This window comes from Suncus etruscus, chromosome 1 (genome assembly GCF_024139225.1).
Source record: "Suncus etruscus isolate mSunEtr1 chromosome 1, mSunEtr1.pri.cur, whole genome shotgun sequence".
Taxonomy (NCBI): domain Eukaryota; kingdom Metazoa; phylum Chordata; class Mammalia; order Eulipotyphla; family Soricidae; genus Suncus; species Suncus etruscus.
Window position 1 is genome coordinate 72,573,488 of NC_064848.1, and position 17,869 is coordinate 72,591,356.

At 40.2% G+C, this 17,869-nt stretch overlaps 1 protein-coding gene across 4 annotated transcripts in view; it reads right to left on the reverse strand.

The window, feature by feature from the left end:
* TEX10 (testis expressed 10) overlaps positions 1-17,869 on the reverse strand; it is a 60,142-nt gene that overhangs the window by 1,502 nt on the left and 40,771 nt on the right. For 3 of the 4 annotated variants that reach the window (XM_049770056.1, XM_049770066.1, XM_049770049.1), the window contains 4 exons: positions 15,003-15,136; positions 7,386-7,466; positions 5,142-5,323; positions 59-269 (listed from right to left, as the gene is read on the reverse strand). In XM_049770056.1, coding sequence (XP_049626013.1) covers positions 59-269; positions 5,142-5,323; positions 7,386-7,466; positions 15,003-15,136 — 608 coding nt within the window. Of the gene's footprint in view, positions 1-58; positions 270-5,141; positions 5,324-7,385; positions 7,467-15,002; positions 15,137-17,869 lie in introns of those variants that run through there. The other variant, XM_049770074.1, reaches the window with a different exon arrangement.

A 17,869-nucleotide genomic window follows, 5' to 3' on the forward strand; every position in this document is an offset into this window, starting at 1 on the left:
AACCACATAGCTCTTTCTGGTGCTACTAGTATCAACATCTTTGTTCCACACATCTTACCGTGATATTCTTAATGATCTGTTGCACCAAGATGGCATTGGTCAACATGTGAGGCCGAAGGGGTGCATGCTGAAGCAGCAAGCGAAGCAGCTGGCCCACAACAGGCAGCTCCTCAGGCCCTGCTCGATTCACCCGAAGGCTCTGTAGCATCAACCGGAGAACTCGAGGCAGGAGAGCCAGAATAGAGATACAGGCACCCCACAGTTTGTCCCTATAATCATGAAGACAGAAATAAGTCTGTGAGCTGCCATAGGCCAGAAGGTATCGTTTTCATTACTTTCCTAACATGAACATATATGCTTTCAAGAAACATGGTGATTTCTGACAAAACCCCTCTATACAAAAACAATAAAAACAGGACTCAAGGTGGCAAGAGAAATAGTATAGCAGGTTAAACGATGAGCAAGGGGCTTGCTTTACATAGGGTTGACCTGGGTTCCATCCCTGCAGCTTCCCATAATACAACCCCTGCACAGCCCAGACCACCTGGAATGATTCCTGAGCAGAGCCAGAAGTAACCCCTGAATATCACTATGCATGGTCTCAAAACAAAAGCAACAACAAAAAAGGAAGGGCCAGATCGACAGAACAGGGAGTGGAGGAGCATTTGCCTTGCAATTAACTCAGGCTTGCTAAACCTGCAAGCTTCTGGTGAAGCCAAACACTCCTTCTACTCCAAACACAAAAAAGGGGCATTTTATATACCTTACTTGTTCTGGACCACACCAAATGATGTTCAGGGGCTACTCCTGGCACAGTGCTCAGGAGACGATGTGATGCCAGGAATAGAGCAAAGTATGCAATCTGCTCAATGAGCCAGCTCCCAACTAAATAGTTTTTCTTTGATTTGAGGCCACAGTTAGCAGTGCCTGTGGTGCTATGTACTGTACTATGTAGTGCTGAAGATTAAACTAGGACCACCTACAAGCAAGGCGAATGTGTTACTCCCTATACCTATCTCTCTAGCCCCCATATAAAATAAAAAAGATAAATACCCAAGGATCATGAAGAAAATGCAGTAAGTTGGAAAACAGAAGCCCTGATGTCAATCCCCAGGTCATCCCTCTCCTTTCCACCCTCCTTCAAATATTGCTAAGAGTAACCCCTAATAAGCACTGGAAAGATGTGTCCCAAATCAAAAAACCCACAGGCAAGCTCAACAGCCAGAATGAGTAGAAATCTGTAAGTGCTGTAAATCATAGCGACTCAAAGTTGCAAAACGGGATCTGGGATTTTAAAGCTTTTTGTTAATATCCAACAGTATTGGAAGCTGAACCTTCAGGCCCCAAGTGCAGGAAACTGGAAGCTAAAGCTGGGTTCCCTCCTTATCGCTAGAAGCCAGAAAAATGCAAATACATAGGGAGATGTTCGGAAACCTCCTTAGATCTTTCACTAAGCATAGAGTTACAGAAGAGCTAGAACGCAATAAATTAGCTACTTAAACACAATCAAACACAAACCAGAGCACACCCTCCCCTGAAAAAAGGAGGAAAATTCTCGGGGAGGGAAATAGAACATGACAGAAAAAAGTAATACCAGTAAGTCAGCAACAAACAAAAATGACAACCAAGTAAAAATCCAAAATAGGTCAACAATAATGTAACTAAAACTCAACATTGTTAAATAATTAGCAAAGTTGCAGTTCAGAAGCAGAGGACAGTATGAATAATCTCCCTATGCTTAAGAGGATTCTTTGAAGGAGAGAATCGAAAGAAATGGAGAGGTTAAGAGAAATAAAGAGCTAAAGAAAACATTGAGTGGCTTTTTTTTTTTTTTTTTTTTTGGTTTTTGGGCCACACCCGGTGACGCTCAGGGGTTACTCCTGGCTATGCGCTCAGAAGTCGCTCCTGGCTTGGGGGACCATATGGGACGCCAGGGGATCGAACCGCGGTCCGTCTCCTAGGCTAGCGCAGGTAAGGCAGGCACCTTACCTCGAGCGCCACCGCCCGGCCCCACATTGAGTGGCTTTAAGATCAAACTAGGATACTAAATTTCAAGTAGGATAAATACTAAGCCTACACCATAAAGGCAACCTAATTTGCTATGCAGCAGAGACAACAGCTTCAAGATACAGTGGCTACATTTCTGAACCTGAATCATTTAAGCCTTATTCTCAACCAGGATGTGTGAAATCAGACTCCCAGAAACTGACTGGCAACTAGCCGGCAACTCTTATCTATAAGAGTCAAAAAATTTAATCTAGTAGGAATAGCCAAAAAGGACTTAAATATTCAAGGTTCTGGCTGCCAACAGTTAACTTATTACGGATTAGTATCATCATGAGATAGATGATCAGTGTTCTATACATACCATCGTCCATTCCAATATCCAATATAGAATACTATGAAATACAACAACTTAGGGACTGGGGAGAGAGCAGCCTGAGCATGTTGGGAGGCCCAGATTCAATCCTTAACAGCTCAAGATCCTGTGAGTACTGCTAGGCACGCCCCATCTAAAGCATTTACATTCAGTATCATACACACACTCAGGCAGCATAGAAAGTCAGATGAGGATGCTCCTCTGGTAGGAAGTTGCTAGAGATCTTTGGAACTGCCTACGAAAGTTGCAATAAGGGGACTAGATTTCAAATGACTGGAAACGATAAATATGTAACACATACAATTCATAAATTGAGATACTGAGATAGTTTAAAACCATGAAGTAGTACTTGCCATCTTAAATTTAAATTATGCCAGCAATGTGGCTCCAATGTGAATCTGTATGAGACTCGAGGTTTAATTTCCAGCATCGCGGTAAAATAAGTAACTGAAAAAAGACATGTTTATGTAACAGAATGCTATAGAGGGGGAACTGAACCACACAGCCTACCCATTCACAGCAGTATTTGTAAATAAAGGTTTGGATACTGTTTTGGGGTCATACTCTGCAGCACTCAGGGAATTCTATGATGTTGGCAATCAATCAAGGGGCTCTAGGATGCAAAACAATCCTTAATGCTAAGTTTCCCACAATTGTAAATAGTCTCTCCGTTTTGAGGTGGGTTTATTTGTTTGTTTTTGGGCCACACCTAGCAGCACTCAGGGGTTACTCCTGGTTCTGCTCTCAGAAATTGCTCCTGGCAGGCTCGGGGGACCATATTGGATTCGGAGAATTGAACCCAGGTCTGTCCTGGATCATGCAAGGCGAACTCCCTACCGCTGTGCTGTATCTCTCTGGTCCCTAAATAGTCTTTCTGGACACCCATCATTTACCTATTGCTTTCTTCTACTTATCACTACTTTTTTTTTTTTTTTTTTTTTTTTTTGGTTTTTCGGGCCACACCCATTTGATGCTCAGGGGCTACTCCTGGCTAAGCGCTCAGATATTGCCCCTAGCTTGGGGGAACCATATGGGACGCTGGGGGATCGAACCGCAGTCCTTCCTTGGCTAGCGCTTGCAAGGCAGACACCTTACCTCTAGCGCCACCTTCCCGGCCCTTATCACTACTTTCTTACTCCCACTGTTGAGAAGTTGTGGCAGAAATCTATGACCCAAAGGCCCTAAATTTAATATTTACTCCTTAAAAGAAATTTGTAGATACCTGACACACAGAAACAAAGTAAATAAAATGTGTTTCTGAATTAATGCAAGTGATTTTCAAGATGTTGAGATTAAAACCACACACATACACACACACACACACACACACACAAGATATGATTCCTTTTATGCAAAAAAAATTGTTTATTTTGGTGGGCCATATCTGGTGGTGCTTGGGGGAAATCACATGGAATGCCAGAGATCATTCCTGAACTGGCCACACCCAGCAGCACTCAGTGGTTACTCCTGGCTCTGTGCTCAGAAAAAAGCTCCTGGCAGGCTTGGGGGACCAAATGGGATGCTGGGGATCAAATGTGATTCGTACCAGGTCAGCAGCATGCAAGGCAAATGCTCTACCACAGTGCTATCACTCTGGTACCCTAAATTAAATACATTAAAAAAAAAGTTCTACTCTTACACCTGGAAATGGATAAAAGGCTATTTAGTTTATTTTTTCAGTTTATAATTACTTTTTTAGGGAAAAGGAGCCTATATCCACTGTGCTCAAGTCTTACCTCTGGCTCTACGTTCAGGAATCACTCCTGATAGTGCTCAAGGAGCCATATGTGGAGACCCATGTGCAAGGCAAAGAAACTTAACCCCTATACTAGTCTCCAGCCCCATAATTAATTTTTAAACTATATAAATATCTCCTTAACAATTAAGTTCGTAATATTTTCATGACAATCTGAAGTTCAATAAATGAAAGAAAAGGGAAATGTCAGTATGTTAACAGGGGATAGAATGTATCTTTATATGATTATGTTATATTTTTCAAAATAATCAGCTGTAGTACCGTACCAACCTTGCAGACATTCAACAGTGAAATGCACCCCCAATTGCTCCACATGCCAAATGTGATCCCAGTGATACAACAACGTAATCTCCAACACATCTCAACAAGTGAGTGAGAGCCACAACCCAAGTGTGCAACCCCTAGTCACTGCAGCAACAGCAACTAATGTAAGTCAAGAATTTAAATAACACCTTCTTTAAAAAGTCTGAAATCAATTTCTTTAACCAGCCACACCAATAAGAACATAAACAAAGAAATGCTATTTTAAAATTAAAATCTTCCAAACTATCTTAGAAGCTTTAGTCTGAATATTATATGAGTAAAAATACCGACTAATTAAAATACCAGTACCTCAGAACAATTTTCCTAACTCCAAGAATTTAAAATTCCACCCTTACTATTCCTAATGAAACCCAAAAGAAAATATAAAGGCTTTAATAAGCCCACACTTCTAAAGGCAGAATTTTTTTCGCTAGTTCACAGCACTGTTAATGAGGAACGCACTCAAGAAATTTAACAATCTTTTCCCAATCTGTAGATAGCTTAAAGGAAAAAACAAAAATCACTACAACAAAGTGAATTCATGAAACAAAATCTAACTACATTTATATAAACTCTGAAAGAGAATTTAAAATATTTCCAAATACGATTCTCTTTTATTCCCATCTTAATTTGTTTTGGGGGTGGGGTGTGTAAAGAAGCAGGTCAGAGAAAAATTAGTTGAGAAACATAAAAAGCCATTACCTCTTTCTTAGATGTTCTGCTTCTCCTTTCTCTAAAGTAAGCAAAAAATAAAGAAGACTGTAGCAACAAGAAGCCAAAAATGGCAGCAGAGTCTCACTAAGTACACACGTATGATCCAGAAGTTTACATATAACACCCAAAATACAGCCAACTGTGCTGTCAGGAATTACAGCCAAGCCAACCTAGGCAGAGAAAAGTGAGATTAATCACCTTTTCACAACAGTCCTTTCTTCCCCAAAGAAAATCAGGTCCCATTAAGCACTTTTAACTTTATGTCCTTTCTACCGACAACTAGTATATTCATACGGGAAACACCTTAAACCCCCATTTTCCTTTCCGAATTTAATCCCCAAATTAAGTAACTTTAAAGGCACACAAATATACAATGCCTATTTTCTGAACCTATACTTTTTTATTACTGGCTAGCAAATTCATTGTTTAAAAGATTAAATATAAATCCAAAGAAAATCTTGCTTTCAGCAATCACACCAAAATAATGTCTTAAGAATATTCATACTGGGGGCTGGAGAGATAGCATGGAGATAAGGTGTTTGCTTTACAAGCAGAACGGTGGTTCGAATCCTGGCATCCCATATGGTCCCCTGTGCCTGCCAGTGGTGACTTCTGAGCATAGAGCCAGGAGTAACCCCTGAGCGCTGCTGGGTGTGACCCAAAAACCAAAAAAAAAAAAAAAAAAAGAATATTCATGAATATTCATACTGGAAACTGATCTAGCATCACAAATAAGATGTAAATCAGATTTCATTGTACAATTCACCTTCCATTCCACTTCTAAATTAGCTAGTTATTAAGTCGTGAGTTGGGAAAATACCTGTACTGAACTTAGTAAGATACTAAGTTGGCTGCTTCATTGCCCCATGTCCATATAAAAGCTAGTTTCTCAATCTCTATGTACATGAGAACTGATACCAACTACCTAGGCACTGGCAGTTAATGAACCCTACGAGAGATCCATGGCCCAACTGTTTTATGCCTGTGGACCAGCACACATCTGAAGGCCAATGGTTGAAAACTATGTCTTCTATGAAAATCTATGACTTCTCCAGACTGCTTGAAAATAATAGCCAACATGGAATGATATGTCTAGAAAAATGAATGCAGCCTTAGAAAGACATTAATTATAGTAGTGAATGGGTGGGGTTACACTAAGGCTTCAAAATTAAACAGCTGAGAGAAAATAATACTGGGAATTAAAAACTCAAGGAAAATAACATTTCGTAAGAGAAAAGAGGGTGTGGATATACCCAGAGGTTAACAAATGAAAGTCCCTGGAAGATCATCGCAAGCTCTTATTTGCACTTCATTATAAAAAAAAGTTAAAAGTCCAAACTATGAACACTAGAGCAAATCAAAAGCAATAAGCCAGGGACCTCTCCTGTGAAGTTAACATTAGGCAACCTCCAGCAAGAAGACATATAGGTCTCATGGCTGAGCTCACTGCATTCCAGTGACCAACTCACAAATCTGTTAGCCTGTTTCCTAACTTGGAACCCAAATCTTCTAGGGGGAAATTCAATTGAGTAGAGATGTTGGATCCCAGTAAGCGGCATCAGGCTCATGTAAATTAAACCAGCACTTCTCAACCAGAAGCCATATGGGCCACTGTTAGTCCCCAAGATATTCCAAGGGGGTCAAGGAGCATGACTAGGGGGACAATCAGTAGGACATCGGAATCACAGTAAGGAAACAAAGTTGGAAGGGGACCAACAGTAGGAGAAAAGGTTGAGATTAATGAATTAAATCATTATAATTTAGGATTACCTAAAGTATAATTTTGAAGAATCTTCACTAAACAAGTGTAAAAGGTCAGATCCTAAAAAGGGGACGTGCCTAAAAAAATCACAAATTTCATTAGTAAAAGCACTGGGAAAATACCTGTTTGTCTCTTCTGTGACAGAAGAGGGACATTAAGCCTAACTTTCCTGATATTCACACTCTCCTTGAGATGTCAAACCCAATCTAAACCAATGACACTCTGTGCTTTCTTTTTTTTTTTTTTTTTTTTTTGGTTTTTGGGCCACACCCGGTAACGCGCAGGGGTTACTCCTGGCTATGCGCTCAGAAGTCGCTCCTGGCTTGGGGGACCATATGGGACGCCGGGGGATCGAACCGCGGTCCGTCTCCTAGGCTAGCGCAGGTAAGGCAGGCACCTTACCTCCAGCGCCACCGCCCGGCCCCCATTCTGTGCTTTCTTCTTGGTAACAAATATAAAAGGATATTTACCAAATGCCTACTGATGGCACTTTGCAGGATTTCAAAGCACTGGCTTCGGGCAGGGATAACCAGTAAACTGTGACAAACTGTCTGTCAGAAGAAAAAACCAGTAACCAAATTTTAAGTCAGAAATAACTTCAATACTTTATTTAAAATTTAACCTATCATTTCTAGATAATACAATACATTAGAGACTTAACATATAAAAATCAGATGTAAATATTAACTACAAAATATTAACAAATATTAACAAAATATTAACCCTCCAAATAAGTCATTAAACATTTACTAATATTGAGCTCGTCCTATTAAATGTCATAACGTGAATCAAACAAGAAATTCCTCTTTCAGGTCACAAACTGTCCTACCATCAACCATAATTTGTGGTGCCACAGAAACATGATAGATATGAAGGAATGGTTGACAGAAAACCTTCCATTTGGTGAGTTAATGTGCTGTAAAAAAATACTTACAGGGTCAGAGAGATTGTACAGAGGCACTTCTCTTAACATGCAGCCAGCACTGCACATGGTCTCCCTTCCCTACCCTAGCAGTACCACTGGAAGTAATTTCTGAGCACAGAGCCAGGAGTTAGCCCTGAGCACTGTCAGGTGGGACAGAGAAGAAAAATACTTCTAAACCAAAAAGTAGTGTTCAATGAATTCTGATGATGGGTTCTGGAGAAAGAGACTAGTCAGAGGCCTAGAGCAGGGATCCTTAAACTTTTTCCACTTGGCACCTCTTCTCATCCAAGAGTTTTACATGACCCAGGTACACAAGTACCTAAAAGAGGCACACTAAGTAAACACTTACTAGTAACAAATCATGAATATAGAATAAAGAGCAAACTTTTCCAAAGCTGTGACCCACATGGGCTCATGACTCCAGTTTAAGCAGCTAGGGTTTAGAGCACTTTGGTCGGTTCAGATTTCTGTGGTCAGCCGTATGTCAAGGAAGACCCCAACAGCCCTGACTGTAATCCTTGGTGCTACAAGTGATTTCCAGCCACATCAGAGGTGTGTAAGCATCATCCAAAACAGGGATGTGTGAACCTTGGTGAGTACCATGGCCGAGTGCTGAAACATGGATTGCAACTTGATGTGCAGCTCCTGGCATGTATCACAACTATAATGTGAGTGGACTGCGGCTAGGTCCGTGTGCAACCCAGGGGGAGGGGGCACTGCAAAAACAGTGAAGACAAAAAGAAAAGGAAGGAAGGAAAAAATAGAAAGTTTTTCCTTTAGAAAGGAAAAAAAAAACAACTTTTTTCTTTTGGTTTTTGGGCCACAACCGGTGGCACTCGAGTTATTTCTGGCTCTGCGCTTAGAAATAGCTCCTGGCAGGCTCAAGGGACTATATGGTAATGCCAGGGATCAAACCTGGGTCTACAGGGTTGCAGCATGCAAGGCATATGCCCTACCACTGTGCTAACACTCCAGCCCTAGAAAGGAAAATATTTTAAAAGATGCTTCTGTTCCTCCAAAGTAAAAGGAATTAAGCAGTAAGTAACAGGGGTTCCCAAATTTACTTGACCCACTTTCTCCTTTGAGGACATGGGGGAGAATCACAATTTGGCCGCTAAAGTTCCCTTTTCTAAGTGAACAAAGGAAAAAAGTGCCCTTTCTCCACTCTAAGGTTACTGCCCCACTTCAGGATGTCCCAGGGAGGGCCCCAGGGGCAGAGGAGGGGTCTATCACCATACTCAAGAGAAACACCAAAGTACTATTAATTCTAAAGGAAAAGAGCTTCACTTGGAGAGAGGGCAGGGCACAAAACCTTAGTATTTGTGATTTTAATTCTCATAAACCTACTAATACAAACTTCAGACTAATTGAGTGCAGTATCAAGAACTTGTTTTAAATAATTTGGATCAAGGCAAGAGAACAGCAGACTGAACAGTTGCATTGCACATGAGCTGTCCCAGGGTTAATCCTTGGCACCACTAATGTATGACAGGGGTCACTCATGAGCACAGAGCCAAGAATGGCCACTGAATTCCATTAGGTATGGTCCAAAATTTCACCCAAATTAAAGAGTATAGGAACAAGGACAACATCTCAAATGCCAAGTGTACATGCTTTGCAGTAGGAGGTCCAGGTCTGACTCCTGCATCATATTGTCCCATAAGTATGCACTACTGGGAGAAATCCCTGAGCAAATGAGTAAGAGTGGCTTCTGAGCACCACTTGATGTGGACCACATACAAACAAACTATTCCTTAAAGACTGATCTTTTACTATTCTTCAGAATTTTCTGTTAGAAAAACTCCAGGTTTTAAATCAGTGTAGTTTTGCTACCTCTAGGATAAGAAAAACAAAAGATCATTTATTATTTGGGAAGACAAGGAAGACACTTTGCTTTGATCCTTCAGTTCTGAACAATAATTTGTGAATAAAATTCCATCAGGTAGGCAGCTAAAAAAGGCAACAAAACTCGATCCTCAGCACCCTATAGGATCTCTTGAGCACAGTTAATAGTGATCACTAAGCACAGCCAGGACTAAACCCTGAGTGCCATCAGTATGGCCCAAAAACCAAACCCCTCCAAAAATAAAATAAATCAGATGATGTGGGCCCAAAACAAAACGAACAAAAAAACACATAAAAAAACTACAACAAATTTAAGCAAATCATTTTACTAATAAACTAGTTCAAATTTTTATACTAAAGATGTAAAAAATAAATATACATAATTCAAACACTTTCACAAACAAAATCAACATGCATATATCATGACTTATTCAACAGAAATCTGAAATCTTCATCTAAGATGTTCAACAAACTGAAAATAAAACTTTGGGTTTGGGGCAAGGCGTTTGCCTTTCATGAAGCAGATCAGGTTTGTTCCACAACATCCCATATGGTCCTCAAAGCCTGCCAAGAGTGATCCTAACTGCAGAGACAGGAGTAAGCCCAGAGCACCACTGGGTGTGGCCAAAAAACAAAAAAAAAATTTTACTTTAGGGTTTTTTTCCCTAACTTATATCCTCCCACTTCAAAGTCAGCAACCTAACTGTCAAGGTGTTCTTTGCCAACAATGTTCACCTCAGAAATACAGCTGAAGGGCCAGTGGGTACAGTGGGTAGGGTATTTCCCTTGCATGTGAATGGCCTGGATTCAATCCCCATCATCCCAGATGGTCTCCCAAGCCTGCCAAGAGTGATTTCTGAGTGCATAGCCAGAATGTCACCGGGAATGGCGCAAAAACAAAACAAAACAACAACAACAACAAAAAACCATTATTAAAAGAAAAAAACACTACTAATCCTAAGACAGACCTCAGGTGTATGACCAGTTAGTCTTCTATAAAAAGAGCAAAAAACATAAAGTGGAACAAGCAAAGCCTCTTCCACAAGTTGTGCTGAAAACAATGGTCAGCTATGTGCAAAAAAAAATGACTTTCTAATTCTTACTCAAAATGAATTAAAAAGCTTGATATCAGACCTGAATCCATAAGATAAACAGAAGAAAACGTAGGCATTCATGAAAGATATCTCTAAAGATGAAACACTGAGTAGAAGCAAACAAATGGGGTCATATAAAAGTAAGATTCTGCATCGAAAAGAATATATATAGGATATAAAGACTACCCATCGAATGGGAGAGATTATTTATCCAACACCCATCTGACAAGGGTTATAACATCTAGGGTATGTGAGGCTGGTAGAGCTTAACAAGAAATCAAAAGCCCATCGAAAAATGGGGAAAGTGGGGCCAAACTGATAGCACAGCAGTAGGGCATTTGCCTTGCAAGTTGATCCTAAATGGACCCAAGTTCGATCCCAGCATTCTATATGGTCCCCCAGTCTGCCACGAGCAATTTCTGAGTGAGAGCCAGGAATAACCTCTGAGCACCGCTGGATGTGCCCCCTCCCCAAAATGTGGGGGAGGAACAGAAACTTCCTCAAGTAGAAATACAAATGGACAAAAGACACATAGAAAACTGTTCCATATCATCAATCAGAGAGATGCAAAACGACAATGAGATACCATCTCATACCACAGAGACTGGCACACATCACAAAAAACAAGAACAACCAGTGCTGGTATAAATGTAGGGAGAAAGAGACTCTCATCCACTGCTGTTGGAAATGTTGACTGATCTAGCCTATTGGAAAACAATATGGATATTCTCAAAAAGTAGAAATTGGGGCCAGAGAAAAGCACAGCAGTAAAGCGTTTGCTTGCATGCAGCCACCCAGGAACGAGCCAGGTTTGATCCCCAGCATCTCATTATGGTCCCCCAAGCCTGTCAGGTGTGATTTCTGATCGTAGAGCCAGGAGTAACCTGAGGGCCACCAGGTATACCTCAAAGGAAAAAAAAAAAAAACAAACCTAGAAATTGAGCAATACCACTTCTAGGGATATACCCTAGGAACCCAAAGACAGGATGTAGAAAAGCATCTGTACTCCTATGTCCAATACTATTCACAATAGGCAGAAGAATCTGGAAGCAATCCAAGTACCCATTAATTGATGATGCGTGAATAAAGAAACTGGCACATCTACACAATAAAATATTATACATCTGTTAGGAAAAATGAATTCAGGAAATTTGCTTATATCTGGATAGGCATGAAATTATGTGAAAAGAAATGAGTCAGAGGAAGATGGACAAATACAGGATGACCACATTTATTTGCAAAATATTAAAAACCATCACCACCATCAGATGAGAATACCCAAAGACTAGAAATGAAGGCCAGTATGACTGGTCTTATGGTAGGAGGCTTGCCATAAAGAGGGGGTAATGCAGTCAGGGCAGAGAATGGACCATTATTGACAATGATAGTTAGAAATGATTGCTTTGGACAAGAACTAGATGCAGAAAGGAGATAAAGTAACAAGCATGATATTCTTTCAGTAACAGTATTGCAAACTGCACTGCCTAAAAGGAAAAGAGAAAAAGTATCTGTCTGATGGTAGGAGCTTGGAGGGAGGAAAACTGCTGACATTGAAGGCAGGTTTAAATGTACAGCAGTGAAGGGAAAGATATTGGAACTTTGTATGACTAAAAATCATCAACAGCTTTTTTATTGGGGGGGGGGGTTGGGCCACACCTGGTGACGCTCAGGGGTTACTCCTGGTTATAGTGCTCAGAAATCGCTCTTGGCTTGGGGGAACCATATGGGACTCTGGGGAATTGGACCACACGGTCTGTCCTAGGTTAGCGCGTGCAAAGCAGACACCCTATCCGTCACTGCTCTGGCCCCATCGACAGCTTTTTAACTATATCTCATAGTTTTAAAAATTAAATTGAAAAGAAATATAGCTGATCAAATCTTCATGATAATGATGTAATGGTGCCCTGGCTTTACAAAATATACTTATCAAAAGTTAAAATAAATTATATGGGGCTCTGGGCCAGAGAGATAGCATGGAGATAGGGCATTTGCCTTGCATGCAGAAGGACGGTGGTTTGAATCCTGGCATCCCATGTGGTCCCCTGAGCCTGCCAAGAGCAATACCTGAGCGCTGCCGAGTTCGACCCAAAAACAAAAAACAAACAAACAAACAAATTAGATAGGGCTCCAAGGCGACAGCAGAAAGTAGCAAAAGTAGAAAGAAAAATTAATCATAACAATCTTATACCTATAGACACACTGTCAAAAAGACAACAAATACAAGCAAGGTATAGAGAAGGATTCTTTTTGGTTTTTTTTGTCCTTTTTGGGGGGTTGGGGGGGCACATTCAGCTGAACTCAGGGGCAACTCCTGGCTCAGAAATCACTCCTGGCAGGTTCAGGAGACCATATGGGATACTGGGAATTGAACCTGGGTCAGTACCAGGTTGGTTGGTGCAAGGCAAACACCTTATCCGCTGTGCTACCCTATCACTCTGGCTCCAAGAGAAAGAAATTCTGTGCATTGCTGGTGTCAAGTACAAACTGGTATCGTCCCTATGGAAAATGTTAATGAAATAAAAAAGGAAGAAAAGAAATAACAAAACACACACTATTCTACACCTAAATAGTTATTCAGAAAAAAAAAGTTCCTGGGTCTTTGAGCACTATGAGGTGCTGCCCAACCACAATTAAAAAAACTTTTTTGCTTGTTTATTAATTGATTTGGTTGGTTTTGGGGCTGCACCTAGCAGCACTCAGGGGTTACTCCTGGCTCTGCACTCAGAAATCGCCCCGGCAGGCTGGAGAACCATATGGGATGCCGGAAATCAAACTGATCCCTCGCGGGTCAACTGCACATAAGGCAAATGACCTACCGCTGTACTATCTCTCTGGCTCCTAAAAAGTTATTTTAAGTAAAATGCTTCTATATGCTATGCTCTTTTAGAAGGTTTGTGACCTAGATTTTTTTCTTCTTTTGGTTTTGGGGTCACACCCGGCGGCACTCCAGAGGTTAATCCTGGGTCTGTGCTCAGAAATCGCTTCTGGCAGGCACAGGAAAGGAGAGTTGGGGGGATGACGAGATGACACCATATGGGATGCTGGAATTCGAACCACTGTCAGTCCTGGATCTTCTGAGTGCAAGGTAAATACCCTATTGCTGTGCTATCTCTCTGGTCCTGACCTAGACTTTTAAAAGGAAGGAATAAAACGTTTTTTTGGCTTTTGGGTCATACCTGGCAGCGCTCAGGTGTTACTCCTGGCTCTATACACAGAAATTGCTCCTGGCAGGCTCGAGGGACCATATGGGATGCTGGGATTCAAACCACCATCCTTCTGCATGTAATGAAAATGCCCTACCTCCATGTTATCTCTCTGGCCCCAGGAATAAAACTTTTTAACTTTAACTACATTAAATTTTAAGACCAAAGCAACAACTAAACCTTCTTTTCTGTTTAAAATAAGTCTCCTCAATCCCTAAATCATTCTTTAAAAGCCCGTCTTTCCGCTTTCCTATAGATCAGTCTATCCTCTGCTTGAAAAAAGAAATCTATGTTGTCCAATTTGCTCATTCTCCTCTTTCTAGTGATGAAATACTCTCTTAAAATATTTATCTCCGGGCCCGGAGAGATAGCACAGTGGTGTTTGCCTTGCAAGCAGCCGATCCAAGACCAAAGGTGGTTGGTTTGAATCCCGGTGTCCCATATGGTCCCCCGTGCCTGCCAGGAGCTATTTCTGAGCAGACAGCCAGGAGTAACCCCTGAGAAATGCCGGGTGTGGCCCAAAAACAAAAAAAAAAAAAAAAATTTTATCTCCGGGGCCGGAGAGATAGCATGGAGGTAAGGTGTTTGCCTTTCATGCAGGACGGTGGTTCAAATCCCAGCATCCCATATGGTCCCCTGCCAGGGGCAATTTCTGAGCATAGAGCCAGGAGTAACCCCTGAGCGCTGCCGGGTGTGACCCAAAAATAAAAAATTATTTTTTATCTCCTAGCCAAGATAAGAAGTGGTATGGGATTTTGGTGCTTGCCTCACCTATAGTAGACTCCAATTCAATTCCCAGCACTGCATATAGTCACCCAAACACCAACAGGAGGATCCCCAAGTAGAGAACTGAAATCGTAGTATATAATATTCTGTACCTCTAATAAAGCAATATAATCTAATATAAGCTCCAATATAAATGCCTCATATAAAGGCAATGTAACTACTGGTGGCTGATAAAAAACTAAATTTTGAACTCAATTTTAATAATTTTAAGTTTCTTTATAAATGCTCTTATACCTCTGTTACATCCCAATGATGTATAAACTGATCAAAGTCTGTAAGATAAAGAAGAACCGGGGAAAGTTGAGTCTGGATGACATGAGGAACTCCTCGAAGGTTCTGCAGCCAAGTTAATTCCTCCTTGGAAAACCCTGATTTGGGTACAAAGAAAGTCAAATTAAAAAACTAAATCACAAAATAAGTTGACAATTCCATAATTTTTTGAAAACAAAAACATGGGGAAGGGCAACAGTACAGTAGGTAGAGTGCTTGCTTTGCATGCAGCTAGTCTGGGTTTGATCCCTGGACCTTATGTCCCCCAAGCCCTGACAGGAGTGATCCCTGAACAGAAAGCCAGGAGTAACTGATGAATACAGATGGTATGCTCTCTCCCCCCAACAAAGAGATGACTCGAAACTTTCCATTTAACTCTTATTTAAGCTTATTTTCTAAGTTTTTACAATTTATAGAGAGCATCTTAATAAATGAATCCTCAGCAATGGAGGTAAATTCACACACATACACAAAATAGACACAATTTATAATACAGCAAGCAAACAGCTTTGCCCCTTATAATGAATACTTTCCCACTTTTTCAAATTAATGGCAAGTTTAAAAGAGCAAACGAAATAAAAAAATCCTTAATACATATGCAAAATTCTTTTTTTGTGGGTAGGAGGGTTTAATACCCATCGGTGCTCAGGGTTTACTACTAGGTCTGTGCTCAGAAATCACTCCTGGGACATACAACTATAATCATGTTTGTAATCACGGTGTTTAAATAAAGATAATTATAAAAAAATTATTTTATAGGAATAATAAAATAAAAAGTAAATATTGTTTGAAAAAAAATCACATCTATTAATTATTCTAATGATTCTATCCTAGCTTTTATTTGTTTTGCCTGTTATGGTATTGTATGATATATATGTAATATGTGTTATATAAGATTATAAGTATAATTTGAACTATACTAAATGTATTGACAAAGAATTATAGATACATGAACAATTGTGATGAATCTGTATGGAGATATTTTACTGCATTTTAAATGAGTGAAAAAACTTTGATCTATACTTTTTGATGTAATGATATATGATGGAAGATGTGTATTTTAAAATATAAACGTGCTTTTAAAAAAATAAATAAAATATTAAAAAAAAAAATCACTCCTGGGACCGGAGTGGTGACACAAGCAGTAGGGCATCTGCCTTGCACGTGCTAACCTAGGACAGACTGCAGTTCGATCCTTCGGCGTCCCATTTAGTCAGTACCCCAAACCAGGAGCGATTTCTGAGCGCATAACCAGGAGTAACCCCTGAGCACCACCGGGTGTGGCCGAAAACCAAAATAAATAAATAAATAAATAAATAAATAAATAAATAAATAAATAAATAAATAAATCACTACTGGCAGGCACTTGAGATGCCAGGGATCGAACCTGGGACAGCCGTATGAAAGGCAAACTCCCTACTGCTATCACTCTGGCCCATATATGTCAAATTCTATATTCTCTCAACAACCATCCTTTCAAATGCTTTTAAAATTTTTATCCCCCTAAATATTTTTTGGGTGCAGGGAAGGATAGCAAAATATGTGTAGTTATTTCAACTGCACTCTCTAAGCACAGTGTTAGGAATAAGACAGGTATGGCCAAAGTCAAAACAAAAAATCAAGTTTGATTCTCTTATGACCCCTATGACTCTCGATCTGATCAAAATAGAAGATATGCCCAGGTCCTTCCTCAAAACATAGATCTCAGAGGCTGGAGTAATGGCACAGCAGGTAGGATGTTTGCCTTGCATACAAATGACCCAGGTTTGATCCCAGCATCCCATACAGTTCTCCAATCCTGCCAAAAGTAATTCCTGAGTGCAGAACCAGAAAGTAATCCCTAATCACTGCTGGGTGTAGCCCAAAAACATAACTAACCAACTTAACTAAAGACAGTTCTCAGAATTACCAAAATGTTATTGGTGTGATCTGACCCTAGTTATCCATTTTGATGGTCAGACCATTATAATTCCAGGAGCAAAGATTAATAAAGTATCATGTTTGATGGTCAATACTATTAGTAAATATAAAGTCACCCCTGCTTCACCACCTAAAAAGTATATATATATATATATATATATATATATATATCCCTAAAATATTTACCCAATAAACATGTAGAAGTCTACGTCTCTGGATTGTTTTGAAGTGCCAGGGATAGAACATTGGGTCTCACACATACAAGGTAACTATTATAAGCCACCTCTCCAAAACCAAGTCTGTATCTTTTATAGTTATCTATTAAGAACTCTGCTCATTATTAAAATCTATAAAGTTCTTTTAGTTTTCAGACAATATATAAATATCCAAAGTTCTTTTGTCAATAACTTCTTTAGCCTTTCCAACTATAAAAAAATGTTGAAATAGCACAATTTAAAACAATCGTAATAACACTTACGTATATTTCTAGATTCATTTTATTAATTTTACCCAAGAGAGAAAATGGACTATAAAAAAGTGGCTAATCAAAATCTAATGTCTTTCCTATCGAGTTGACGATTTTATTTATCTATTTTTGCTTTTTGGGCCACACCCACTGACGCTCAGGAATTACTCCTGGCTGTGCGCTCAGAAATCGCTCCTGGCTTGGGGGAACATATGGGACGGGGGGGGTGGGGGGGTAGGGGTCAAACCGTGGTTGGTCCTGGTTAGAGCATGCAAGGTAAATGCCCTAACGCTTGAGCCACCACTCCAGCCCAAGTTGACTTTTTTTTGTTTTTTTTGTTTTTGGGTCACACCCTGCGGTGCTCAGGGGTCACTCCTGGCTCTACGCTCAGAAATTGCTCCTGGCAGGCTCGGGAGACCATATGGGATGCCAGGATTCGAACCAC